The sequence below is a fragment of the Rhinolophus sinicus genome, linkage group LG07, assembly GCF_036562045.2.
Source record: "Rhinolophus sinicus isolate RSC01 linkage group LG07, ASM3656204v1, whole genome shotgun sequence".
NCBI lineage: Eukaryota > Metazoa > Chordata > Mammalia > Chiroptera > Rhinolophidae > Rhinolophus > Rhinolophus sinicus.
Window position 1 is genome coordinate 73,815,263 of NC_133757.1, and position 27,595 is coordinate 73,842,857.

At 40.9% G+C, this 27,595-nt stretch overlaps 1 protein-coding gene across 6 annotated transcripts; it reads right to left on the reverse strand.

Annotated features, from left to right (window-relative positions):
• Positions 1 to 3,430: 3,430 nt before the first annotated feature.
• Positions 3,431 to 22,671, reverse strand: ZNF557 (zinc finger protein 557). 6 transcript variants are annotated; one of them, XM_074337771.1, is made up of 10 exons: positions 22,327 to 22,671; positions 21,483 to 21,569; positions 19,161 to 19,207; positions 18,665 to 18,760; positions 16,885 to 17,006; positions 16,270 to 16,355; positions 15,604 to 15,730; positions 8,109 to 8,204; positions 7,526 to 7,608; positions 3,431 to 6,578 (listed from the first exon to the last, which is right to left on the reverse strand). In XM_074337771.1, exons 5-10 carry the CDS (start codon positions 16,904 to 16,906, stop codon positions 5,796 to 5,798), a joined length of 1,197 nt encoding a protein of 398 aa, XP_074193872.1. In that variant the 5' UTR covers positions 16,907 to 17,006; positions 18,665 to 18,760; positions 19,161 to 19,207; positions 21,483 to 21,569; positions 22,327 to 22,671; the 3' UTR covers positions 3,431 to 5,795. The 6 variants fall into 6 exon arrangements, with proteins under 6 accessions (XP_074193872.1, XP_019613158.2, XP_019613159.2 ...); XM_019757599.2 differs by having other exon boundaries at positions 18,665 to 18,860; XM_019757600.2 differs by lacking the exon at positions 19,161 to 19,207 and having other exon boundaries at positions 18,665 to 18,860.
• Between the last annotated feature and the right edge of the window lie 4,924 nt (positions 22,672 to 27,595).

Here is a 27,595-nt window from a genome sequence, read left to right on the forward strand (position 1 = left end):
GGTACTAGGGCGTGGGAAAACCACAAGAGGATACTGCATATTTGGTGACCTAAAGAAGAGCAAGGAAGAAGAGGTGAGGGGAAGGAGAGATTCTTGAAATCTGGGGACGTAGTAGAGAGAAGACTGCACTGCAGGGCTGAGCAGAGGTCAAGGGCAGTATCCAGACCAGAGTTCTCCTGCAGGAATATAGCCAGGGCATGACCTCACTCGGTTCCATTCCTCCCATCTTCTACCTGGGCTCCCCACTGACCAACCTAAATAGAAGCACTAAGGCAAATGAGCCCATTAAAGTAGTCCGTACAGGTTAACCTCTGTAGTCAGAGAGCCAGATGGAGAAGGCAGCGGAGCTGGAAGGACAAATGGGAGATACTCAACACTGTCTACCCCCTTTAGCTTCCTGACGTCAACTCTTATCCTTCTACACGGGATAAGTCCAAGTTCTTATAACAAGATACAAAGGAAGCCTGGCAGGTACTGTATTATCCTGTGGTAATATCGATTCGATCGAAATCCCACTAGAAACCTGAAACTTTGGGCACAGTGTTATGTACATAAAATGGAGGGACGAAAAAAGGATCATGAGGGTAAGTGGGAGAAAAGAACAATCTAAAATATAGCTAAAATGCAGCTATAAAAATATAGCTGCCTTCCGTTCCTGCTTCTGCACCTGCTTCGCACCGTGTTGAATTTTTCACAACTCTTTCCATGTTCCCCTGGTCTCTGCCAGCCCCTCTTCTGAATGAGGTTCTTTAGACAGTGCGAGCTTAGGGCAGATGGAGATTTTTGCTTAATGGACTTCATTGAGGAGGATCTTTAAAGGAGAAAACCAGGATTGGGAAGAATAAGAGATTGAACTATAATAAGTTAAAAACGAACTACAGCAGATCCCATGGGGAGTTCTGGAGCTGCGGTGACTCTTCAGGAGTGTCTCAACTTGAGGCAAAGGAATTGAGCCTTTGTACCCCTCACATGAACCAGTCATTGGGAGTGGCCCTAACCTTAGGTGTGGTGCTTTCATTTGGCCCAAGGGAATTCCCAGAGACGATGGCAGCATGAGCCCTTAGCAACCAACACTTCCAACAGTGAATGACAGTCCTGAAAAAAAGAATCGGAAATATCACTGTCTCCATCATGGTCCACCACTCATACTGCTCAGATGCACTTGTTCTTAAAGTGCACCCAGCATTATGGTTGGTCTTGTTGCCTAGAGACACATACAAGAGAAAGACCACTGGGATAAGTTATTAACAGCCCTTGACAGCAACTATTTTCGACGCTGTGATTGATACCTCTAACAATTAAAGGAATAGCATCACACACCTCTCGTCTTCCATTTTAGATTCCCTTCCTGCTTGACTGACACCTCAGCTGACCTAGGTGGTTTATTTGGAGGGATGATCCAGAAACACCTGGTCACCATGTCCCTCTCAGGATACAGCTGCTATGCTTGTTTTATCAGCCAAATTTGGGAAAAGATATCAAGAGACATCCCAATGGATTACCTGAGTGCCAAATATCTCCTCTGCCATCAACACATAACAGTAGCCCCACATCTTCTGGAATGACAAGATTAGTGACCTGTGAGGCCAGAAGCCATGGTGTCTTTTCTTCTGCGCTTGTCTCATAGTGCTCAGCAAGTTCAACGCAACCCTTACTGCATCTGCTTGTGGGTGTTCCCCCTCTGGGAACCAGGACCTTTATGTTATTTTTTGTGCCTTCTTTCCAAGAGCCTCTTGACCTATCTTACATGAACACCACTTGTGGAAGCAACTATTGTGGACTACAAGTGGCAAGATTAATACGTTGCCAGCACCCAGGACAGTGGTGATGGCATTCCTGGGCAGGTATGTGAAATTTCCACCCAGGTGATTGAAAAGAGTAGATTCCAAGAAGCAAAAGGGATCAACGTTTCTGGACATCTTCCATTTGCCCCAATGGGTCCACTTTTTTCATCTTGCTGCACCCAGGAAAGTTTATCAAGATGAACTACATCAGTGGGCTTCCTTACCTTATGGCTTCAGGTTGGGTTTGGTCAATGGGGAGCCTAGGTATTAAATGATAAGGATGAAAGAAAATGAAGTCTTGCCCCGTTTCCTGTAGAATCCAGAAGTGGATGCTACCCCTGACCTTCTCTCAGCTTCTGGAATGCAACTCTCTCTTCTCTTGATCTCCAGGTTTCAATTATGTTCCCTCCGCTTGCCCCTTCAGGCTTAGGAGTGTTAATAGAGCCCTGCTCTTACCAGCTGCTGGGTACGAACCACCCTTTGTGGGTTTTCTACATCCTGTCTCTAACTCTGTGAGCAGCCCCTTTATGAAAACTCTATGCAAATTGTCCTAGTCTGAGTGTCAGGTGGTCCTGCTGGGACTCGACTGGTATACCAACTCACGGGAAATATAAAAAGTCCTAACGATGACCCATAAAACCAGTAGGATAAGGATCTACCAAGTCTCTGACCACAATATCTTCTACCGCTCTTTCAACACCTAAGAGGCTAGTGGTAAAGTACAGAGTGTTTGGGCTCAAATCTGGGCTCCAGCATTTACTAGACAGTGAACTCAAGCAAGTAACATTAAGTGTACCATGCCAGTTTTCTCATCTGCAAAATGGGGATATTAATAGTACATACTTCATAAGCTTATATTGAAACTCTAAGTTATTAATATTTATAAGGCATTCAGAAGTGTCCAATATATGGAAAGGGCTATATAAAAGCTTGATCATTTATTAATATATTGAAATATTTGCCTTAAAAATATGGCTCCTATATAAAAAGAAACAATTCACAAGAAAATAACTAATCCTGTGTGTGCTTACATTACATCAAAATATACAAAGAAGAAAATGACAGAATTACAAAAATGAATGTTTATAACCAGATGGAACAGTATACTAAATAAATCTGAGGAGAAAACTCTGAATGTGCATACTATATTTGAAAACACAATTAGCTTGAGTTAATGGGCATATAGTCTATATTAAAAATTACAGAATCCACACTCAAGCCACAGACTTGGGAATAAATCTTTACAAAACAGATATCTAATGGACTGGTATCCAAAATATACAAAGAAATCTCAAAACTCAACAGTAAGAACCCAATTTAAAAATGGGCAAAAGCCTTAACAGGTACCTCACCAAATATACAGAGGGCAAATGAGCACAGGAAAAGATGCTCAACATCATTATGTCATTAGGAAATCACAAATAAAAACCAGATACCATCGCACACTTATTAAACGGCTAAAATCCCAAACAGTAACACCAAATGCTAGCGAGGATATGGAACTACAGGAACTCTCATTTATTGCTGGTGTAAATGTAAAATAGGACTTTGGAAGACAGTTTGGCAGTTTCTTGCAAAACTAAGAACACAATCCTTGGCATTTACCCAAATGAACTGAAAATTGATGTCCACACAAAACCACTATGTAAATGTTTATAATAGCTTTATTAGTGATTGCCAAGACTTGGAAACCAAGATGTCCTTCAATAGGCAAATGAATAAACAAACAGTGGTCCATCCAGACAACGGAATATTATTCAGTGCTAAAAAGGAATGAGCTATCAAACCACCAAAAGACATGGAGGAACCTTAAATACATATTGCTAAGTGAAAGAAGCCAATCTGAAACGGCTACACACTATGATTCCAACTTCCTCAAAAATAAATGCAAAACATCACTTTGCTTCTCCTCACTTAGTGGTTATTTTTAATCATGTAAGGAGAAGTCTAGGAATAAGCTGTCCTGAGTTGACATAGCCAATCAGAAGCTTTTGGGGAGTCCATATATTTGTGATTTTTTGTTACATTGTTTTTTGTCATCTTAGTCAAAATATAGCTCTTCCAATTTTAGCCTTTAGCCCACTTTCAAAAGAAATAGTAGTTAAGATGAATAGAATGTAGGTGAAGCGAATAAGCCAGATGACATTTGCCCAGTGACTTCTACCTCCTTTGCATGGCCAGCAGATGACAAGACATCTCTGGGCTTTGGGGGAAGCCTGACATATTGAGTATTTTTAATACTGCTCATCGGCAACTTGAACAATTTTTTTTCTTTAAATAAGTAGGGGAGAATGGACATTGTGAAAGAAGCTAAAAGTAAGTGCCATACGAGAATAAAAAGATAAAAAAGAATCAACATCATAAAGTCCACTTACTTGACAAAAATGCCATTAAATTAGAAAAGTATATAGTACATACAGTCTAAGTTTCATTATGATAAACTAAGTCACTCAGGAGACATTCAGAAATACATTTCTGCATATGTAATATATTGATATTTTTAAAGAGTAAATAATAAACATATTACATATAAAACTATGGAAGATCATTTCAGATTTACTTTAGGGTACAGCTACAGAAATAAATGTTTATACTAATAAACAAGTGAAAATTAATGATGCAATGGACCCATATAAGGATTAGATACTTTTAAAGGTAATACCGCTTATGTTTACAATTTTCATTCCCAGTTTATTTTGGGCCACTCAGTGAAGAGGTGAGGCCGAGGCATCCTCGTATTGATTATATTCTGAGGGTTTCCCTCTAATTTGAGTTCTGACAAGTCAACAAAGACAGCAATCACTGAAAGGTCTTCTAAAATTAATACACTCACAGGTTGGGCAGCCAGGGAGCTCCTATTTTTCCTCATGTAAGAGGTATCATTAAAAGCTTGTCCTCATTGTTTATATTCACAGGTTTCTTTGCTTGAGTTCTCACACTTTCCTCGGGAATGGGGAAAAATGGAAAGCTTTCCAATACTGATGACATGTAATGGGATTTCCTCTCCAGAATAAATCCTTACATCTCTTAGAAACTGACAGAACGTTTAAGGCTTTCCCGTTGCATTCAGAGTATCTCACCACTTTGCTCAGTCATGTGAATGTCTGTGCTGTAAGGTTTTCCCATCCTTTTGTGAGTGTTTCGTGGCAGTGATTTCTCACACGTGCTCTAAGGGACATGTGTCCCTGAAGGCTTTGCATTCTGATATAAGGTTTTCCCCTTAGTGTGAACTGTCACATGACTCCTTAGAGATAGCCCAGAAGGCCTTCCTAGCGCTATCACACTCCTAGGGTTTCTCCCCAGTGCATAACCTTTTGTGCACATTAAGGTGAGTTTGAGCTGAAAGCTTCTATCACAAAGACTGCACTCATGAGGTTTCTCTCCAGAGTGGATTCACATGAGGGCTACTGAATGATACTTCATATCAAATAGACTGAAAGCCTGAAGGCCTTTCTTTGTTGATTTCATGGCAAGTTTCACAGAAGGTTCCCAATGCTCTCTCTCTAATCCTATACACACCTGTGTAGTCTCCTCCCACACTGTATCACGATTGGTCTGTGTCCGATACAATATGGAAGAAGCGACCTGTTCTTCCAAGGCTAGGTCATAAAAGACTACGTGGCTTTGGCATTAGCTCTCCCTCAGACCATGCTTTCAGGGGAGCCTGCTGCTACATCATTAATATACGTAGGCCTGTGGAAAGTCCTACATGGTGAGGAAATTAAGGTTCCCTGCCAACAACCAGCACCAACTTGCCAGGCAACTGAGTGAGCCCCTATGGAAGTGGACTCTTCAGCAATAAAAAACACAGATGATTGCAGCTCCTGCTGACAATCTTAATTGCACCCTCATGAGAGATCCTAAGCCAGAACTACAGAATTAAGCCATTTCTGAACTGACCTACAGAAATTGTGAGATAATGTTACGCAGCAACAGATAACTCATACACCTAGCATGACTTACCACAGTTGTCTGAGGTCTAAGAAATCAGTGCTTTCCCAGTTACTGTATTCATATCCACCTATTATGTATTCTCTTATGCACAGAAAGGTAAGAGTTAGTGGTGAAAGATTTTCCACAATGATTACATTCATAGGGTTTTTCTCCAGTGTGAGTTCTCACGTGTTTCTTAACAGCTGAGAGATTATTAAAAGCTTTCCCACAGTTACTGCATTCGTAAGGTTTCTCCCCAGTATGAATTCTCTTGTGTACCGTAAAAGAAAAGCTACTGCTGAAAGATTTGCCACACTGATTACACAAATAGGGTTTTTCTCCAGTATGAGTTCTCATATGCTGTGTCAGATACGAGCTCTTCCTAAAGGTTTTCCCACAATCGTGGCACTCATAAGGTTTCTCCCCGGTATGAATACTATTGTGCCCGGTAAGGGAGGACCTTGTGCTGAAGGCCTTTCCACACTGATTACATTCATGATGATTCTCTCTTGTATGAATTCTCTTGTGGCTTTTGAGGTTACAGCTAGTGCGAAAAACATGAAAACACTGGTTACATTCATAAGGTTTTTCTCCAGTGTGAATTCTTACATGCAGTCTGAGGGATGAGGGATCATTGAAGGCTTTCCCACAGTCATTGCATTCATAGGGTTTCTCCCCATTATGTATTCTCTTATGAATCGTAAGGTAAGATCTACTGCTGAAGGATTTCCCACACTGATTACAGTCATAGGGCTTTTCTCCCGTATGAATTCTCTTGTGCTGAGTAAGGTTAGATTTTGTGCTGAAGACTTTAAAACACTGATTACATTCATTGAGTTTCACTCCAAGATGATTTCTTTCCTGTTAAGAGATGAAAGATCATTATAATTTATAATATTTTTAATATTCAATGTTGTCATACAAATCCCCTCTCCCAGGAATTATGTTGATGTTCATAATCATTTATAATAATGATTACAATCACTTATTATAGTCACTTATAATCATTATTAAAATTGATGTTTTCACTATCTTCAGTGCTTGTATATGACTTTGGCCCAGTATGAGCTCTTAAAAGTTCAAAAAGATGCATGCTTCGCCACCAGTCTATCATATTCACAGAGCATTTTTTTTTTTTTTTTTTTTAAATTTACTGGGGTGACAATTGTTAGTAAAATTACATAGATTTCAGGTGTACAATTCTGTATTACATCATCTATAAATCCCATTGTGTGTTCATCACCCAGAGTCAGTTCTCCTTCCATCACCATATATTTGATCCCCCTTACCCTCATCTCCCACCCCCCACGCCCCTTACCCTCTGGTAACCACTAAACTATTGTCACAGAGCATTTTAAAAATAAATTTAAGACCATTTTATGATTCAATAGTCCTTATCTTAGTTACAGTTAAGGAAATATTCACTTCTGGAAACTTGTGAAGAAACAAGTTTGAAGCTACCCTGTCTCCCCGAAAATAAGACTTAGCTGGACAATCAGCTCTAATGCGTCTTTTGGAGCAAAAATTAATATAAGACCTGGTCATATTTTACTATAGTATAAGACCGAGTCTTATATTAATTTTTGTTCCAAAAGACGCATTGGAGCTGATTGTCTGGCTAGGTCTTATTTTCGGGGAAACAGGGTAACTTATAATTTTCTCCAAATTGGTTCACAGCATCTCTCCAGACGCCATTTTCTCACGTGCAAATGATACCTTCCTTTAATGACTCTCCTGTTTATTTTGTGGCTTTTCTAACTCATGGAATTCTACTGTGAACAACCAAGAATCATCCATGTTAGTCTTACCGCTTTTACACCATTAGAACCTTTTTTTCTGAAAACATGCTTCTTAGAAGTTAACCATTTGGCTTTAAGTACAGTCTCCAAATCTGAAACAAATTGAAAAGAAATTTAAGTTGATGGAGAAAAGAAACAGTAAAGTGCACACATGAGTAAAGGTAGGCTCTGAGCGTAAGCTAATGAGTTTTGAGGCAGCCTGCAATGGAAGGGAAACGAGTGCACAAACTGTAGGCATTAAAAAGGGATTCTAGAAGGATTAAGATTGACCAGAGATTTACAAAAGAAGGAATTATCAGGGATGCAAAGTAGCAAGAAAGTGGACAAAAAGCTCATGAGACCTAAATTCTTTTTAAAAAGAGATATCTTCCCCCCTCTGAGTCCAAAGTAAAAATGAGACGTTAAACAGAAAGTTAAAAAGGAAACAAAGGTACACGAGGAAGCTCATACCTAATGTTCTTGGCCATCTCCATCAAAAAAAGGACATTTTAACAGAGTTCCCTGATTGACATTTCCTAATGTAATACTCCCATGTCCCAAACCACTGGCCATAGCTATCCCTCACAAGGACTCATATCCACCTGGTGCTCACCTGAACGGGTGCCTGGGAGAATTCCTCTCTCCTCTGTCATCATCTTGTCTTCTTGCTCCAACTGAGATATTAGGCTGGGTTTATCAACATCATACCCTAATCATGGAGAAAAGACATGTTGAAGGGCGGCTGTGCAGGTGACAAGCAACTCCATGAAACTGAAGCCAACAATCAAGAAAACAGCCAAGTGTGACTTTTGGAACAGTGGAATAATTACACTTAAATTTTAATGAATATTGTAACTCAAAAAATGCAAGCATCTTCGCTCAATATCCAGGTGACAGGGCATAAATACTGGGGGTGCCAAAAAACTGTATACACATGACTTGTAGTCATCTTTTGTTATCAGTATATATTGAGGATTACAATTTTAATACAGTTTTTTCCTTTCTTAAAATGTGTATACATTTTTTGGGCACCCTTTGTACATCTGACCCTTGAACAAGGGGGTTAGAGTTGCCATCACCTGCACAGTTAAAAATCTGCATATAACTTTGGACTTCCCAAAACCTGTTGTCCCTTGGCATCCATAGGAGACTGGTTTCAGGACCCCCCACAGATACCAAAATCCACACACTGTTCAAGTCCCTGATATAAAATGGCAGAGAACAATGCAGACAGTCGGCCCTCTACATTCACAAATTCCCAACCATGGATCAAAAATACTGTTTTCGATCTGCAGTTGTGAATCTGCAGATGTGAATCCCGGGATATGGAAGGCCAACTGTATATTTACTGAAAACAGCCACATGTAAGTGGACCCACACAGTTCAAACCTGTATTATTCAACAGTCAGCTGTAATCCCAAAGCCCATGCCAAAGCTTGAATACACACTTCAGAAGCTCTGAGGCTTTTAACCATGGAGATATAAAGTCAGGGTAAGAAACAGATATATTAGGTCCATAGGGAAGGCATCAGTCAGACAGCTCTGTGAGGGTGGAGAATATGTCTGTCTCATTCATCACTATATTCCTAAACCTAGCAGACCCAGAACATAGAAGTGCTTAAGAGACTGTGAGAAGTAATGACACTGAAAATTAAGGAATACTGAACTCCAAAAGCCCATCCCTCTACAAAAACTGTGAATAAAGTAGCAAAACCTATCAGAATCAACTTTATTGGAACTCTGGAAACTTAGCAAAAGTTTACAGCAACCAGGAAAATGCTTAATCAAGGAAAAAAAATCTGACATTTTAGTTGATCTTTGCCTCATCTTCAATTCCCTGCTTTGGCTGTGACCTTGAAGATGACAAGCCCACATTCCCAGTACTGGAGGGAGCAGAATGGACCTTTATCTCAAGAAACTGGGATAGTTTGTTTTGACCTTTCTGTACGTTAGGCTCAAAGGGCTTGCCTTTATCTAATCCCAAACTCCCCAAGGGCTGAAGCTGAACTAGCTACTCAGAGGGCGCGTCCTGCATGTATTTAAAGGCAAAGATATCAGCCACCACCCTCTGAAGCAAAGGAAAACAGCAGGAGAAACCAAAAGACTAAACAAACACTTAGGAGGAAAAGCATGGAATAAGACGTTTGGGGGAATTTTTTAAAAGCTCCCTCATATTCCTTTTGTGCATGAAAATGGGTGCTATAATAAATCATAAATCCCTAACTGGGCAGGTCATGGTGAGTGGTCACACTCCAGGCCTGTAACTTCTTTAGTGAAAGGTTATTGAGCCAGCCCAGCCCACTGCATGTAAATCTTGTTAACTATCCTGTAATCTGATTCCCACCTTGCTTTCTCCCACCTTCCTGTAATCTTCCTTGAGTTCCCACCTTAATTTCAAATGCATAAATGAAATTGCAAAAGAGTCATTCTCCAAGAGCATTTGAGCTCTTGCTTCCTGGCAACTGTCATCAATTTTGCTCAAGTAAACTATTATAGAAATTCCTTACCGGTTTTGCACATCTTTACATTGACACTTTGAACCCAGGAAGCTACATGCTCACCCAGGGGCAGGCACATGCTCAGAAAAGACCTGAGAAGGCACGAAGGCTGACCTTCAGGCTCTACACAAGCAGGAAGTGAAGGCTACGGCAAAGCCGTAAACTGCCTAGTGGACTTTGATGGGAATCCCCCTTTATACACACAGAGCCTATCTGCAGGGACTAGGAGTTATTGGTGTTGTTCCAGGCAGTCAAGGAAATCTCTGACAAACCACTCGCTAACCATTAAGCTAACATGGCAGAGTCTTCCGTGGCCATGCACAACAAATACAGACATTACAAAATCAGTTCAGAAACATCACTAAACTTATATACAACACCAACTGCAACAAGCAACAAGAACAAACCCTGGGGATGGGAAAAATCTGCTTCCAGAATTGCTATATTATAATATTCCAAATGTCTAGTTTTCAATAAATAAAATTATGTGACAGAGAAAAAAGTGTATAGCCCATTACAGGAAAAAAAATTAGTGAAAACTGTACCTGAGGAAGCCTAATCATTGAATTTATTAGATAAAGAATTTAAAACTATTTTAAATATGCTCAAAGACCTAAAAAAAAAAAAAGTACAAAGAACTAAAGGAAACAATGAGAACAAATTCTGATCAAGTAGAAAACATGTTAGAGATAGAAATTATTTTAAAAAATAAACTACATAAATATTTTGGAGTTGAAAAGTACAATAACACAAATGAAAAATTCAGAAGAGGAGTTCAACAGCAGAATCGAGTAGGCAGCATAAAGAATGAATGACCATGAGGTAGGATAATTTACATCACCTAATGTGAAGAATAGAAAGGAAAAAAAAGAATGAAAACAATATGAAGAGAGTCTAAAAGACCTGTGGCATACCATCAGACATACCAACATACACATAATGGAGGTTCCTTAAGTAGAGAAGAGAATGAGGCAGAAAGAATACTCGAAGAATTAATGGCTAAAAATTTAACCAAATTTGATGAAAAACACAAATGTACACAGCCAAGAAGCTTAACAAACCCCAAATAGGTTAAACTGAAAGAGACAGAGATCACTAGTACATCTACCCTCCAAGAAATGCTAATGGGAAACTTCCAGACTGTAATAAAAGGACAATGGCTATTAATTCAAATCCACACAAAGAAATAACGAACACTGATGAAAGAAAATACATAGGTAAATATAAATGTCAATTACAACTGGCTACTTATTTTTGGTTTGTAACGCCTGTATTTTTGCTTTGTAACTCTTTCTTCTTATGTGACTTAAAAGATAAATGCCTAAACCAAAAATTATAAATTTATGTTAATGGTCACACAATGTATAAAAACGTAATTTGTGACAAAGCAATATAAAATGGGGGTGGGGGGTGCAGGCGTGTAGCTATATAGGAGCAATATTTTTGTATGCTATTGAACAAAGTTGATATTATGTCAAAATAGTATAAATTAAAATGCTAACTGTAATACTCAGGACAACCAGAAAAAGCAAAAACAAAAATAAAACTAAAAAACCCAAAAGAAATGAGAAAGGAGTTAAAATGGCCCACTAGAAAATATCAAACACAGGGGTGGCCGGTTAGCTCAGCTGGTTAGAGTGTGGTGCTAATAACAACAAGGCTGCCGGTTTGATCCCCACATGGGCCACTGTGAACTACACCCTCCTTAAAAAAAAAAAAAGGAAGAAAATACCAAACACAAAAGTAAATAATAAGGGAAGAATTGAGGAACAAATAGAAAACAAATAACAAAATAACATAAATAAGTCCTTCTTTATCAGTAATTACCTTAAATGTATATGGATTAATCTATGTCCAATTAAAAGGCAGATTTTGGCAGAGTGGATTAAAAATAATCCAATGATATGCTATATATATATATATATATATATATATATATATATATACACACACACACACACACACACACACGTATATGACAGACTCACTTTATATCTAAAGACAATAATCAGTTGAAAGTCAACTGCTGGAATTCCATGAAAACAGTAGCCAAAAGAAAGATTATGTAGCTACATTAATTCCAGGCAAAACAGACTTTAAGACAAAAAATTGTTATAAGATACAAAGAAAGATATTATTAATAAAAAGGTAAGTTCATCAAGAAATATAACAATTATAGACATATACGTACCTAACAACAGAGCTCAAAAATATACATTCAAAACTGACAGAATTGAAGGGAGAAATAGAGTTCTACAGTAATAAGTGCAGACTTCCACACCCCATATTCGACATGCAGAAAAACTAGTTAGAAGATCAACAAGGAAACAGAGGACTTAACCAATCCTATAAACTAACAGGACCAACAGACATGTAAACACTCCATCCAACAACAGAATACATATTCATCTCAAGTGCATATGGAACATTCTCCAGAACAGACCATACATTAGGACACAAAACAACTCTGAATAAATTTAATAACAATGAAATCATACAAAGTATCTTAAATGACCACAATAGAATCAAATTAAAAATGAGTAACAAAAGGGTATGTATTGGAAAACTTAATATTAGGATGACAATACTAACCAAAATGATCTACAGACTCAGTGCGATCACTATCAAAATTACAATTTATTTTTCTTCCAAAAATGGACAAGCTGATCCTAAAATTCATATGGAATTATAAGGGATCCCAAACAGACAAAACAGTCGTGAGAAAGAACAAAATAGAGACTCACACTTCCTGGTATCAAAACCTGCTTCAAAGAAATGGTAATGAAGACCGTGGGGTACCAGTACAAGGACAGACAGATCGATAGAGCAGAACTGAGTGCACATAAACTCATATGCCTATGAGCAAATCATTACTGACAAGGGTGCAAAAACAATGAAATGGGGAAAGAATAGTCTCTTCTACAAAAGTGCTAGTACGACTGGGTAGACATACGCAAAACAGTGAAGCTGATGCTTTCTCCAAACCACATAGAAAATTAACTCAAAAAAGGATCAAAAACCTAACTGAAGAGCTAAAACTAGAAAATTCTTGGAAGAAAACAAAGGTTTCAATGTTCATGACCTTGGATTTGGTAACAATATCTTAGGCATGACACCAAAAGCACAAACTGAAAAAGAAAAAAATAGGTAAATTGGACTTCACCAAAACTGAAAGTTTTGTGTATCAAAGGACACAAGCAAGAAAACGGAAAGAGCATCTTTTCCTGTATCTGCTGGCCATCTGTATGTCTTCTTTGGAGAAATGTCTTTTCATGTCCTCTGCCCATTTTTCGATTGGATTATTTTTCTGTTATTGAGTTGAATGAGTGTCTTATATATTTTGGATATTTTGGATATATCCTATTGGACATATCATTTGTGAATATATCCTCCCATTCAACAGGTAGTCTTTTTGTTTCATTGATGGTTTCCTTCCCTGGGCAGAAGCTTTTTAGTTTGGTGAAGTCCCATTTGTTAATTTTCGCTTTTGTTTCCCTTGCTGGAGGAAAGCATGCTCAACGTCACTAATCAGCAGGAAAATGCAAATCAAAACCACAATGAGATACCACCTCACACCTGTAAGAATGGCTATTATCAAAAAGTCAACCAATAACATGTGTTGGAGAGGATGTGGAGAAAAGGGTACCCTTGTGTACTGTTCATGGTACTGCAAACTCGTGCAGCCACTATGGAAATCAGCATGGAGATTCCTAGGAAAAAAACCTGAAAATAGATACACTGTATGACCGCAATTCCATTTCTGAGTATTTATCCAAAGACAACAAAAACACTAATTCAAAAAGATACATGCACCCCTACGTTCAATGCAGCATTATTTACAATAGCCAAGATATGGAAGCTACCTAGATGTCCATGGGTAGATGAATGAATAAAGATATGGTACATATGTACAATGGAATATTATGTAGCAAGAAAAAACCCCCAAAATCTTGCCATTTGCAACAACATGAATGAATCTAGAGGGTATTATGCCAAGTGAAATAAGTCAGGCAGAGAAAGACAAATACTGTACATGGTTTTACTTACATTGGAATCTAAAAAACCAAAACAAATAAACAAACAAAATAAAAACAGATTCACAGAAACAGAGACCAAAGGGATGGTTACCAGAGGGAGAGCGTGGGGGGATGGGTGAAAACGGTGAAGGGGAACATAGTCAATAATATTGTGATAGGTTTGCACAGTGACAGATGTACAGATGATTACTAGAATTAGTGGGGTGATCACATTATAAAGTATATCTAGAAATGCTGAATCACTATATTATACACATGAAATATGACCAATATTATATTGTATACCAGCTGTACTTAAATAAAAAAAATTTAAAAATAAAAAATGGAAAGACACCACAGAATGGGAGAAATTATCTGCAAATCATATTTTGAACAAGGGTCTAATATTCAGACTATATAATGAACTTTTACAACACAAGAACAAAAAATAACCAAATTAAAAAACGGGCAAAAGACTTGAATAGACATTTCTCCAAAGAAGATACACAAATAGCCAACAAAAAAAAGTACATGAAAAAAACGCTTAATGTCATTAGTCGTGAGGAAAATGCAAATCAAAACAATAAGATACCACTTCACACCCTAGTGAATGGCTATAATTAAAAAAATAAATGTTGGGGAAGATGTGGAGAAATCAGAACCCTTATACATTGGTGCTGATGCTGTGGAAAACAGTTTGGCAGTTTCTTAAAAACTTAAATATAGTAATATATGACCCAGCATTCCATTCCTAGATATATACCCAAGAGAACTGAAATCATAGGTTCAAATAAAAACTTGTACACAAATATTCACAGCAGCATTGTTTATAACAGCCAGTATGTGGAAACAACCTGAGTGTTTATCAGCCAATGACTGGATGAACAAAATGTGGTGTATCTCTAAAACGGAATATTATTCAGTCCTAAGAGGAATAAAGAACTGATACATGCTACGACATAGCTACACCTTTATACATGATGCTGCCTGAAAGCCAGACACAAAAGATTGCATATTTTATGATCCAATGATATGAAATGTTCTAAATATGATTTAGGAGTATATTTCACAACAGTAGTTTTTTATATACGTGAGCTGCCTTTCAAGATGGGAAGGTAACAGACTGAATGTAAAATAAACACTGAGCTTCCGGTCAAGATGGCAGAGCAGGTAAAGGCTGTGCTTACCTCCTCCCATGACCACATCAAAATTACAATTAAATTACAGAACCATGGATGAGAACTGCCTGACATCTAGCTGAACAGAAGCCTGACAACGACCAACATGCAGTGAAGCAAATGCATCAGACAGAACGCCAGTTAGTGGTGGCCCGCAGCGGGGAGTGGGGAAGTAATGGGTATGGGCTTCTCTGAGGGGTAATGACAGGACCTGAAATTAGACAGTGTTGATGGTTGCACCACGCTGAATACATCAAAGCCATTGAACTGCATACTTTAAAATGCTTAAGATTGTGAATTTTATGTTATACGAATGTTACCTCAATTTAAAATTAAAAAAAAACAACAACAACAAAGAAGAAAAAGAAAAGGCTTGTTACCCCAGTCATTAAATGCAGGGATGGTACCGGGCTTACCAAGCGAGGCCAGGTTCCTGCAGGTCTCCAGCATCACGTCTCTGTACAGTGTTCTCTGCGAAGGGTCCAGCAGAGCCCACTCCTCCTGGGTAAACTCCACGGCCACATCCTCAAACCTCACTAAGTCCTAAAACCATCAAAAACATTATGGCTTTGCCAAGGACCACCCCGGACCAGGGCTGTACAGGAAAAGGGCCAAGGCGACAAGAAGAGGGGCAGGGAACCCAACGCAGAAGTGGTACTCCATACATCACAGTTCTGAGCTCTGCTCTCATTTGCTTCTGGGCTCAGTCTTCAATCTCAAAGGTTGAATACAGGCCTGGGACATTACGGAAATCAGAGAAATACTTGGGAAATTTATGAATGATTTCCTAATGGCCAGCATCAACTGCTTGACTTTAGGGAAAAGGCATGTCTTTTCTTAGCTTCCCCTTAAAACTGTTAGCAGAACATGATGTAAACAGTGACCCTGCAGGAAGCTTTGTAATGGAGTAAATACTGACATATACAGGCCTTTTAAGGCAGCCCTTCACCTTCCATCAGATACCCAGAGATCATGGGGTCTGAAGACCTAGTTTGGCTGCGAGGCTCCAGGTCATTGAAAGACAACAAGTCCAACTTTTGGCCAAAGGAATAACGATTTGGAAAAAGGACTATCTGACTCACCGGTAACCAGCTTGTCAGGAAGCCAGTAACAAACCCTTCCTCCTCTGTGCATCGTTTTTGAGATGTTGGGTACAGAGGAGACTGACCTAGAGAAGAAATGAGTCATACATGAGTCACAAGAATCCAGGTGTACTCTATATTCTAGCACTCACATATCTGGAGGCCACGCCACCTACCTCTGAATGGCCATACCCCAACGCACGCACGCACGCACGCACGCGTACACACACACACACACACACACACTTACTTCATGGAAACCAGAGCTGAGCCCTGTCTCACCAAGGGCCAGAAAACAGGGCTCAAGGGTCATACTATACTTGAGGAAGAGATTATTCCCATTTCACAGATGAGGAAAGTAAAAATCTAAGGGATATCATTGTTATTTCACCAAGCTTATTAAAAGAGTTAGAGGTAAAATTCCAAGGCTCCTGCACATTCACTACACAGATGACATCTCCACAGACGCTCAAACCACCGAAGTCCCAAATACCTCAAACCAGCGACCTCTGGGCTACATTCATGCCTCATCTGCTGCCCCCTCCTCATACCTGCTCTGTGATACAGGGACCTTTACACCTGGACTCTGAGAGATGCTAGGACCCCACAACTTACCACAAGTGCGGAACAGAACCATGGCTCCACGCCTACGACTCAGCCAGGAAGCCTTCCTGAACAGGGCAGCAGGAGAACCAGGACACTCCGCCTTACTCCCACAGTGCACTCAGGACAAGGCTCTGAAAGAAACGGGAAAACAGGAAGAATTCACAGCCTCTCTCCCTCTCCAGGGTACAGAGGACAACTCTATCTTAGCCTGCCCGTCATGTCCTCCTTTAACAAGCAATGTCTTTCTTACTGGGCCGTTATTTTGCCTGGCAGGTGATGAACTCAGGGCCATGTGACGGCAAAACTTAACTTCTCTGCACCAGGGTATATTACTGCCCCAATCCATGTTAAACCCTCGGCTTCACTGAGCCTCAGGGCACATTCCTCCATCCGTGTGGTTGTCATAGTCATGTCCCAACTATAACCCCTATTCACTTGAGCCTTTGGCACCCGACCGACTCCCATTATTCTTCAACTTCCAGTCCCACCTCACTCGGACAGTCAGACCTCACTGAGTTTGCCCCACTCCACCTCGACCACACATTTCCACAGGCACCACCGCACGTTTTGTCATCACTTGACAGTTTCACCACCCAGAACAATAGTTCAGAAATTTCCCTCTCTCTGTCTGACACAACCTCCTAAACTTCTACCTTGTTCACTCATTTTTTTTCCCTTTCACTACGTATTCACTACCACACAAAGAACTCAGTTCACCTACTATCCTACTTTCCTGCTACCCATCAGCCACCGTCTCTTCTCATTCTATATGCTTACACAGCTTGGATTACAGTGACCCTTCTTTCCACAAATTTCCTCATCCCTACCCCCACTTTTACACTGGCCCTGCAGGACTTCAGCCAGACAATTACACTCATCCCCTGCTCCGTGGCAGCACTTGAACAACCAGCCTGCAGGAGAGCCGAACTATTATCATCACCTCTAGATAAACTTGGTCACCAACATGAAAAGAACCCTCAATCCTTCAGGACAATTCTATAAGTCAATGGCGCTGCCTACTCATCACACCTCTAATCTTTTGAAATCTCATATATCCCCGCCTTTTCCCTCTATGGTAATTAGCTTCCTCTAAGCCTTAATAATTCAAACCTCCTGATATTCACGCCTGCATTTAGTTAGGGCTGAGCTGTGTGACTAGTAAACCATTGTGGACATAACTTCAGAGGCTGGGTCCTAGGAAGCACTGTAGCTTCCACCCCACACTAACTGCTCTGGGGGAGCTGTGCTGCAAGACACTCAGGCTGCCCTGTGCAGAGAGCCACCTGGAGGCCTCCCTCCAACAGCCCACATGCCAGCATACACGAGAACTACCTTGGCAGCGAACCACCTTCAGCACCAGTCGAGCCTTCAGATGACTGCAGGCCCAGCTGACATCCAGCTAAGAAATCATGTAAGTCCCTGAGCCAGAACCCTCATGCTAAGTGAATTCCTGAACCACAAAAACTGTAAGAGACGGGAACGGACTATTATTGTTTCCTTTTTTAATTAGAAGGGAACGCCTCCTTTACCTGGAATAACAGAATAAAATGTAACTCTAAAACCAAGCTTCCTGAAGTCTCTATGTGTGTCCTCCTGCACCCAAAAGACAAAGAATAAAGGGTGTGAGTGTGTGCAGGGAGGGGACATTTGACACTAAGAGTGCATGTGGGCAAGGTGAAACAGACTTGTAGGGGGTCACTGACTCCTGGGCAGGTCTGGTCCACAGATTAATGCCCCGCCCCAAAGATGGCCACATTTACGGCTCAGAACCTGTGAATATGTTACTTACATGGCAAAGAGATTTGCAGATATGCTGAAGGTAAGGACCTGGAGATGGGGAGATGATCCTGGATTATCCAGGTGGGCCCAGTGTCATCACAGGGTCCTTATGAGAGGGAGGCGGGAAGGTCAAAGTCAGAAGAAGTGATGATGGAAACAGGTCCGACAGCAAGAAGGAGAGACTGGAAGATGCTACACTGCTGGTTCTGAAGATGAAAAGAAGAGCATTAAATCAAGTAATGCAGGTGGCCTTTACATGAAGGAAAAGGCAAGGGGATGGATTCTCCGCTAGAGCCCCCAGGAGGAATGCAGTCCTGCCAACACATTTAGGATTTCTGAACTCCAGCACTGCAGGAAAATAAATGTGCAATGCTTTAAGCCACAAAATTGATGGTAGTTTGTTACAGCAGCTATGGGAAACTAATACAGCCTCTCACATCAAACCCTTCCTGAGCCTTGGTGTGAGTGAGTCCAGCAGACCCACACAATTGCGGCAGTCTCCCTACCTGCTGCAGGTGGAGGATGGCTCCTCGCTCCTCACCAGCGATCCAACCTGCAGTTAGGAATAATCACAGTCACTGAGCTGAGTGGTGAGAGGAGGGCTGGGATCCAGCCGGCTCAGAGCCTGAAGAGGAAAGGAAGCTGAGAAGGCGCCTGGGACACTCTCAGGCCCTAAGTACCCCTTCAAGGTCTCCTGGCAGCTGAAGTCTCACATGAGGACAGGGCGGGGCTCTGTTCAGGTTACAGAGACTCCTGTCCCCTCTTGGATATGCTGGTGCTGGGAGGGTCACAGAGAAAGGGCCACTCAATACCAGTGTTGCCCAATGAACTGTCAGTGATAATAGAAATGGTCTATAATTCTGCTCTGAGCACTTGAAATGTGGCCAGTGGAACTAAGAGAATGAATTTTTAATTGTATTTTTCAATGAAATGGTTACATGTGGCTAATGGCCATGGTGGGGGACAGGGAAGCCTTAGATATAGTCAAGCCTGACTCCCTTTAGGATGTGGACAGGGCCTGTGAGTGGCCGAATGGGGTGAAAACATGGACCTGGGTGAGGGCCATGCCTGCAGGTTTGCATGGACAGGAGGTAGGAGCTCCGTAAGTGTCCGGTGCCATCTGACAAATGCATGCATGATGGAAGCCCTGTTACACTCTCTTAGTTCTGAACCGTAAGGTCTCTTCTTTCTGCTTCTTTCCTCCTCCACAGCCATGATCCAGGCCTAGGGAACAACCATCTTATTCCTAAGCTTCTCCCAACACTTCCTATCTTCCCTTTAAGTCCTCTTTTTTAAACCTGAAGTCCATTTTAACCCACATGCAAAACCCAAATGCTGACCACACCATCCTGCGCACATCTCTGCAGTGTGTGCCCACTCTCCTGAGAACAGAGTCCAAAGTAATGCCCGATCTAGCCCTGCCTGCCTACCTGTCCAGTCTGGCTCATATCCCTTCCTTACTTTGCTCTCTTGGCCTCAGCCACCCGTGTCTCCCCAATTCATGGAGCACACCAGACTCTCCTACTTTGGGGCTTGTTTTCATGCAGTTCTCTCTGCCTGAATGCTCTCTTAAACGTGCTCCCACACTTTCACTCCAGTCTAGTCCTACTTCAGCTCTCATGCTAAATATCAGTCCTTCTCAAGAGGGCTTCCTGTTCCCTCAGGTTGAGTCCTCTGTGCCAAGCTCCCACATCACCTATGTAAGTAATTGTTTAAAATTCACCTTCCCTATCAGAATGTAAACTCTGTAGAGGTCGGCCACGGTCTGTTTGGTTCTCCAGGGTCCGTAAGCATCCGGCCCAAGGCCTGGCTCATGGGGATAATGAACCATCCTGCTTTGCCTCCAACTGTCCTGGTTTGAACACCAAATGTCCTGTGCCCTGGCAAACACCTCAGTCCCAAATAAATGATGGCTGGTCATCCTAACATGTGTACTCAAAGAATATCTATTGCATAATAAGCGAATATTCCCCTCAAGAACGTTACAGGAAAGCTAATGAAAAGGCATATACACATACATACATACACACACACACACAGAGAATTAGTAAAACCCAGCAATTAAATATAAAATTACTTAACATGCTTCTGTGCAATATGAATCATCATCGGGCTGTTATTTCAGAAAAGTTGTAAGAAAGTTAGTTCCTATCAGAAGGCAAGTTGTGGAGGACAATCTTTGGAAATTAGTACCCTACCCTTTAATCTACAAGTTGATACATAATATTCCTCTAAATGATTTTAAATCGCATTAAAAAAATCCACTTGCTCAAAATACATCTGGTTGCTGGGTGATTTAATTTTAAATTTTGGTTACTAACATAAAGAAGCTCAAATCATAGTTTACCCTGATGCCCTATATTTTGAATCTTTGTGGAGGATTTATAGGGCTTTAGAAATCAACTCGAACAGGCCTGAGGGATGCTGCTGAGTAGTCCTGCCAGTTTTTAGGGGATGACTTGTAATATACTTGTAATATACATGTAAAAAATTATACCTTTATACTTATATATAAAATCCTAAAGTTCTTAGTTTTATGGAATGTGAGTATATATTTCTATACTGTTGCACATACATACTTACATGTTTGTTTAATGTGTACTTACTTGCATATAACTATTTACTGAATTATTTACACACACATAGCCACACACACTTTACTATCTTTCCCTTGAATATAATCCATCAAACATAAATAATTTTTGAGATTCTCTCACTCTTAGTGACTCCTTGTGTTTATAATCTGAGCTCAAGAAAGCCATGAGCAGTTTTGCTGCAGTGAAGGCAGCTGCAACCTGTTTGTTAGAAGTTCTACACAGTCCTCTCACCTAGTCACACAGAAATCTTCAGTGAGGAAAGGTGAGACTTCAGGCTGGTTTCAACTCAAACTTGAGCTCCAGGTATGCTTTTCTTGTCTGAGGAGAAAGAAAAAAAAAAAAGCACAAAGATTGCTTTTGAGGCCTCTTATAGAGCATATTACAGTTGTTGAATGGAAAGGCCACCCATTCACTTTTCTTTTTTTATATTTATTGGTTAACGTGTAACTGTTGGCTGTTACTGGATTTCCTTGATTCCCATCCAGCCATTTGCTCCCCAAGTGGGAGGAAGCAGCTTCACGCTGTGTGCAACTGACTTGCTCAACTCATGCCGCTGCATAGAGTTTAGGGTGACTCCAGACACTAAATACGGCTTGTAACTTGGGGGGCCCTATAAGTGACTCAGCTGACTTCTAAACAATATCCACAATTCATTCAGGGCCTCAGAGATTTTAAGGCCCTACAGCAGGGTTTCCAACCTCAGCACTACTGACATTTGGGGTCAGATAATTCTTTGTTTGGGGGGCTCTCCTGTGCATTGCAGGTCGTTAAGCAGCATCCCTGGTCACCACCCTCTAGAAGCCAGTATTATCACCCCCACCACCATCTGTAACAACCCAAACAATGCCTCTAGACACGGCTGAAAGTCCCCTCGGGGCAAAAGTCACACCGGGTGAGGGTGACGGGGGCACGCTCTGAAGAAGGGGCAGCGGCCTCCAGAGCTGGGAGGTAACAGCAGCTTCCGGCCGACTTGAAGGACCGGCCCAGGGGAGGAAACGAGGTCCCCGGGAGAGATCGTGGGTCGCCGCGATGTGACTGGGGGTGCTCTCAGCCCAAGCCCTCCCTGCACGCCTACCAGTGTCCCCGACACAGGCAGCTCACTGAGTCCTCCGCTCGCACGGCAGCCAAACGTCCCACGTGAACGCGAAAGTCCCACCCAGAGAAGACAGTACACACAGCGAGCGCAGCAAGGCACCCACGACCGCCTCCACGGCGCCTCCCTGTGCTCCCACTTCCGGTCTCGGCTGGCGCTTCCACACAGCCGTTTCCGGTCACGGGCTGGCCGCCGCAGAGAGTGGGAATAGGGGGGTCTAGAGACTGAAGTGGTGCCCGGCACGGGCGGGGGGCGGCAAGAGACCGAAGGGCGGTGTGCGGGCAGAGACCAGTTTACGCGGGTGGGAGTTGGGCAGGCACCCGGCTGTGGGTGGCACCGGGTCCAGACGGCGTGGCCATGGGCGGAGACCAGTCCTAGGGGCGGGGCTGTGAGGGGTACAAGTATGTGGGTGGTACCAGGCATAGAGAGCCGGGTCATGGGTGGGGACCAGATTCCTGGTTAAGCCGGTGGGTGGGTACCGGACCTGGGGGCGGGGCGGAAGTAGAAGGGCGGGGAGGTGGGCGGAGGCCAAGTCTAGGGGTGGGGATAAGGCGGAGATGGGGCTGGAATAGACTAGACGGGCTGGACGGTGGGAGAAAAATCACCTCTAGAGGCGGGGCTGGAGGTGGGGCTTTACCTGGATCCTAGACTGTGCAAGTAGCAGCAGGATGCGTCGTAAACAACTTTTCTTCAGTTTTTCCTCCACGTTCACTCAGCCTCACAAAGCCTAATACTAGAACCACAAGCCCATGTTTAAGATTTTTAATTTTGGGTGCATGTTTCTGTTCTTAGTTTCTTTTTAAAAGTGGATTATATGTTCACATTTCTCTACAACTTGCTGCCCATGACAAGAGCGGGATCTAACGCTATTTTAATTTAATACTATTTTTGGTGGGGGAAGATACATCATACTAATAGATAAACTTATAGGAAGACTTCAAAGACAAGTACAAAATCAGTAAAATATGCTCACTCCCACCCCTGTCTCTCAGTCTTATGGTCCAGATACAAACATCCTTTTCTCTTCTGTCCTTCCAGATATAGTGTGTATGTGTATGCATATGTATATGTTCAAACCCAAGAGGGGCGTCCCCAAGGAAAAATTGAAGCTGTCAAAGTATTTCATGTATCTGGATCTACTGAAGAGATATTTATATTTCTGATACAGAGGAGTGAACCAGTGATTAATTGATAAGAAGAAAGCAAGGGAATTTTACTATTTCAAAGGTCAAAATAAAAAAAGGAAAAAAATGTGTTCATAATATCCTACATGACACATCTCTGGATAAGATTCACATGTCATAAAATGGCAAACATGTAGTAAGACAATAGACACTGATTTTGATTTATCCTAATTCTTTAAATAATTTTTTGCACTAGGTAAATTACATTTTAAGATATATAAGAGAAGTATATGCTAATTTTTTCAGAGAAATAATTAGAAAAAGTTAAAAGCTGAAAAATGAAAAAGCTATATAAGTAGCTAATTTAGAAATATAGGGTTAATAAAATTGTTTCTGTGAGTCAGAATAAAGAGTGGGCAATGGATTTTCATTATAATGCTTGAGGTATTATTTGAGACATATATGGGGGGGAGAGAGAGAGAGAGAGAGAGAGCAAGCTGAATTTGTATTTCAAAGGGATCAAACTCTAAGAAATTTATAAAAATGATTCACTGCAACAATGAAAACAGCACACTTCAAGAATTAAAAAAATGAGCTATGATCATTTTCTTGAAAAAAAATGAATGGAGCATCACTTTCCAATATACATGATAATAAACGTTTTATGTACATTACTCTTAAGTATTTTCACAACAACCCAATAAGGAAGATGCTATTATCTATCCCATTTTATGGATGAGAAAATTGATGGCAGTACTTGCTAAAATGTTCATGTTACATAGAACTTCTCAGTAGATATCTCTAAATTGTTTATTTACTTTTATTTTCATTAACAACATTATATGCACCATTCTAACACATAAGCAAAGAGTTTGTAAAAAACAATTCAATAGAACTACAATTCTTCCTTGACATAGTTAAATATATCAATCAGTTTATTATTTTTCTGCTCTCTGCCTCACATCTAAAAAGATCCTTCCCACCCTAAGGTTTACTAAAAATCTCTACTAAATACGCAAGAATCGGGAGTCCCTATATTATGGAAACTTCCTGAACACACACAAAAGAGCCATTAAAAAAAATTTGATGCAATAATCTTAAATTATTAATGAGTTGATACCAATGCAAGTCTTAATTAGGCAAGATGTATTTGTAGAGTGACAAATATTAAAATTTTAGAAATTTCGAAAGGTAATTTATTACATTAATTAGAGGATATAAAAAGAAGTTTTTTCAATCTCACCGAGGGCTAGGAAAACATTTGGGAAAATGCATTGCAGCATTATTCACAATAGCCAAGAGCTGGAAACAACCTAACTGTACATTGATGGATACAACGGTAGGGGAATGTGGTATATACATACAATAAAATATCCAGCCTTAAAAAGGAAGGAAAGGGGTGGCTGGTTGGCTCAGTTGGTTAGAGCATGGTGCTAATAACACTAAGGTTGCCAGTTCGATCCCCGCATGGGCCACTGTGAGCTGTGCCCTCCTTAAAAAAGAAAAAAAAAAGGAAGGAACTCCTGTCATATGCTGCAATATGCATGTATCTTGAGAGTATTATGCAAAGTGAAATAAGCCAGCTGCACTGCATGATTGTACTTAGATGAGCTATCAAAAGTGTTCAAACTCATAAAACACAGTAGAATGGTGGCTGCCAAAGGCTGTGGATTGGAGGAGGTGGGGAATATTCAGTGTGTGTAGAGTTTCAGTCCTAGAAACACAACCTACCAAAACTGAATCATGAAGAAATAGAAAATCTGAATGTCCTATAACTAGTAAGGGGATTTCACCTGTAATCAAAACTTTCCAACAAAGAAAAGCTCTGGACTACACGACTTCATTACTGAATTCTATCAAACTTATTAAAAATGGTTTACATGAATCCTTCTCAAATGCTTCCAAAAACTAAAGAAGAGGAAACACTTTCTAACTTATTCTATGAAACTAGTATTAGCCGAATACCAAAGTCAGACAAAGACAATATAAGAAAAGAAAGCTGCAGACTAATATCCTTTATGAATATCCATTAATATTTATTATCCTAAAAAAATGCTAGCAAACCAAATTCAGCAGCCCATTAAAAGGATTATACACCATAACCAAGTGGGACTGATTGTTGGAAACTAAGGATGGTCCAACATATAAAAATCAATGAATGTACATTAACAAAATGATAGGGGGAGGGAAGCACATGATCATCTCAATTGATGCATAAAAAGCATTTGAAAAAAATTTAGTACACTATCATGATAAAAACAAAGTAGGAACAGAATGAAATTTCCTCAACATAATAAAAGCCCACAGCTATCCTCATACTCAGTGATAAAAGTCTGAGAGCTTTTCCCCTAAGACCAGAAACAAGAGAAGAATGTCTGCTTTTGCCACTTCTATTCAACATAGTATTGAAAGTCCTAGCCAAAACAATTAGGCAAAAAGAAGAAATAAAAAGGCATCCAAACTTGAAAGAAAAAAGTAAAATTATTTTTGTTTGCAGATGACATGATCTTCTATACAGAAACCCTTAAAGATTACACACATATGCACCTGTGCACAGACATGCACACAGAAAACACACAGCTAATAAATGAATTCAGCAAAGTTGCAGGATACAAAATCAAAATGCAAAAATTATTTGTGTTTCTAACAAGCCAAAAAGGAAATTAAGCAAACAATTTTATTTATAGTAGCATCAAAAAGAATAAAATTCTTAGGACGAAACTTAACCAATGAGGCAAAACACTTGTACTTTGAAAACTATAAAATAACGATGAAAGAAATTAAAAGAGACGTGAATAAATGGAAAGACATTCCATGTCTTGGGTGGGAAGACTTAATACTGTAATAATGAAAATGCTACACAAAGTGATCTACAGATTCAATGCAATCTGTATTACAATTCAGTGACCTTTTTACAGAAATAGAAAATCTATTCTAAAATTCATATTGAATCTCAAGGGACTCTGCATACCCAAAACAATCCTAAAAAGAAGACCAAAGTTGGCAACACACATCCTAATTTCAAAACCTACTACAAAGCTACAGTAATTAAAACGGTGTGGTCCTGACATATAGTCCAATGGAATAGAATCTAGAGCCCAGAAATAAACCCTCATGTAAATAATTGTCAATAAGGATGCCAATACTATTCAATGGGTAAAAGACAGTTTTTTTCAACAAATGATATTGGGGAAAGTGGGAACCGAAGGCACTTTGCAATGCGTACAGAGGCGGAAGCAGAGTCCTTGAGAAGGCGCCATTCCCCAGTGCGATCAGCTCTGGGTGGCGGGGCTAATTTGGACTAACGTGGCCATGGAAGAACAGTATTTTATTCTCTCTGGGGTAGACACTTACTCTGGATACAGATTTGCCTTCCCTGCATGCAATGCTTCTATGAAAACTGCCCCGCATGGACTCACAGATGTCTCATGCACTGTCATGCTGTTCCCCACAGCATTGCTTCTGAGGAAGGAACTCACTGACAGGAAATGAAGTGAGACAATGAGCAAACACTCACAGGGTTCACTGCTCATTCCATGTTCCCACCGTCCTGAAGCAGCTGCCTGGCTGCAGGAGAAGGGGCTTTGGGCGACAGTCAGTGTCCACGGGGTGGTAATACCTTGCAGGACGGGGGCCACGCTCTCCAGGAGGCTGTATAGGCCTCTCCCCATCAGAGCACCAGGGAGAACCAGGGACCCCCCATGTGGCTGGCAGTGCCCCTCAGTGGGCTGGGACCTCCTGGGAGGCAGCAGACTCTGGGGACAGGGTCTGACCTGGTTGACAGAGTCTCTGAGTGTCCCTGGGAACTTAGGTCCACGGTTTTGCTTCAGGAATGAGTTTCATTAAAGGTTAGACCCTGGGTTGATCCAAATTGGAGATTTTCAAGTATTTCCTTTGCAGCAAATGAACTTTATGTCCAACTGAAACCAGCAGTGTCGAGACAGTTCTGCTGAGTAGAAATGGGAGTCCTCTCCCCAGTGCCATGAGACCTCAGGGTCAGAGAACTAGTGGAAACCCTCATCTGGATCTGTTGGATCTTCTGGGGACTTAAATAAAAGTGATTTACCCTCAAATATCTCCACAAAATCCCAAGGTTTTTCTTCCTTCCCTTCCCTCAGAAAGAGCTC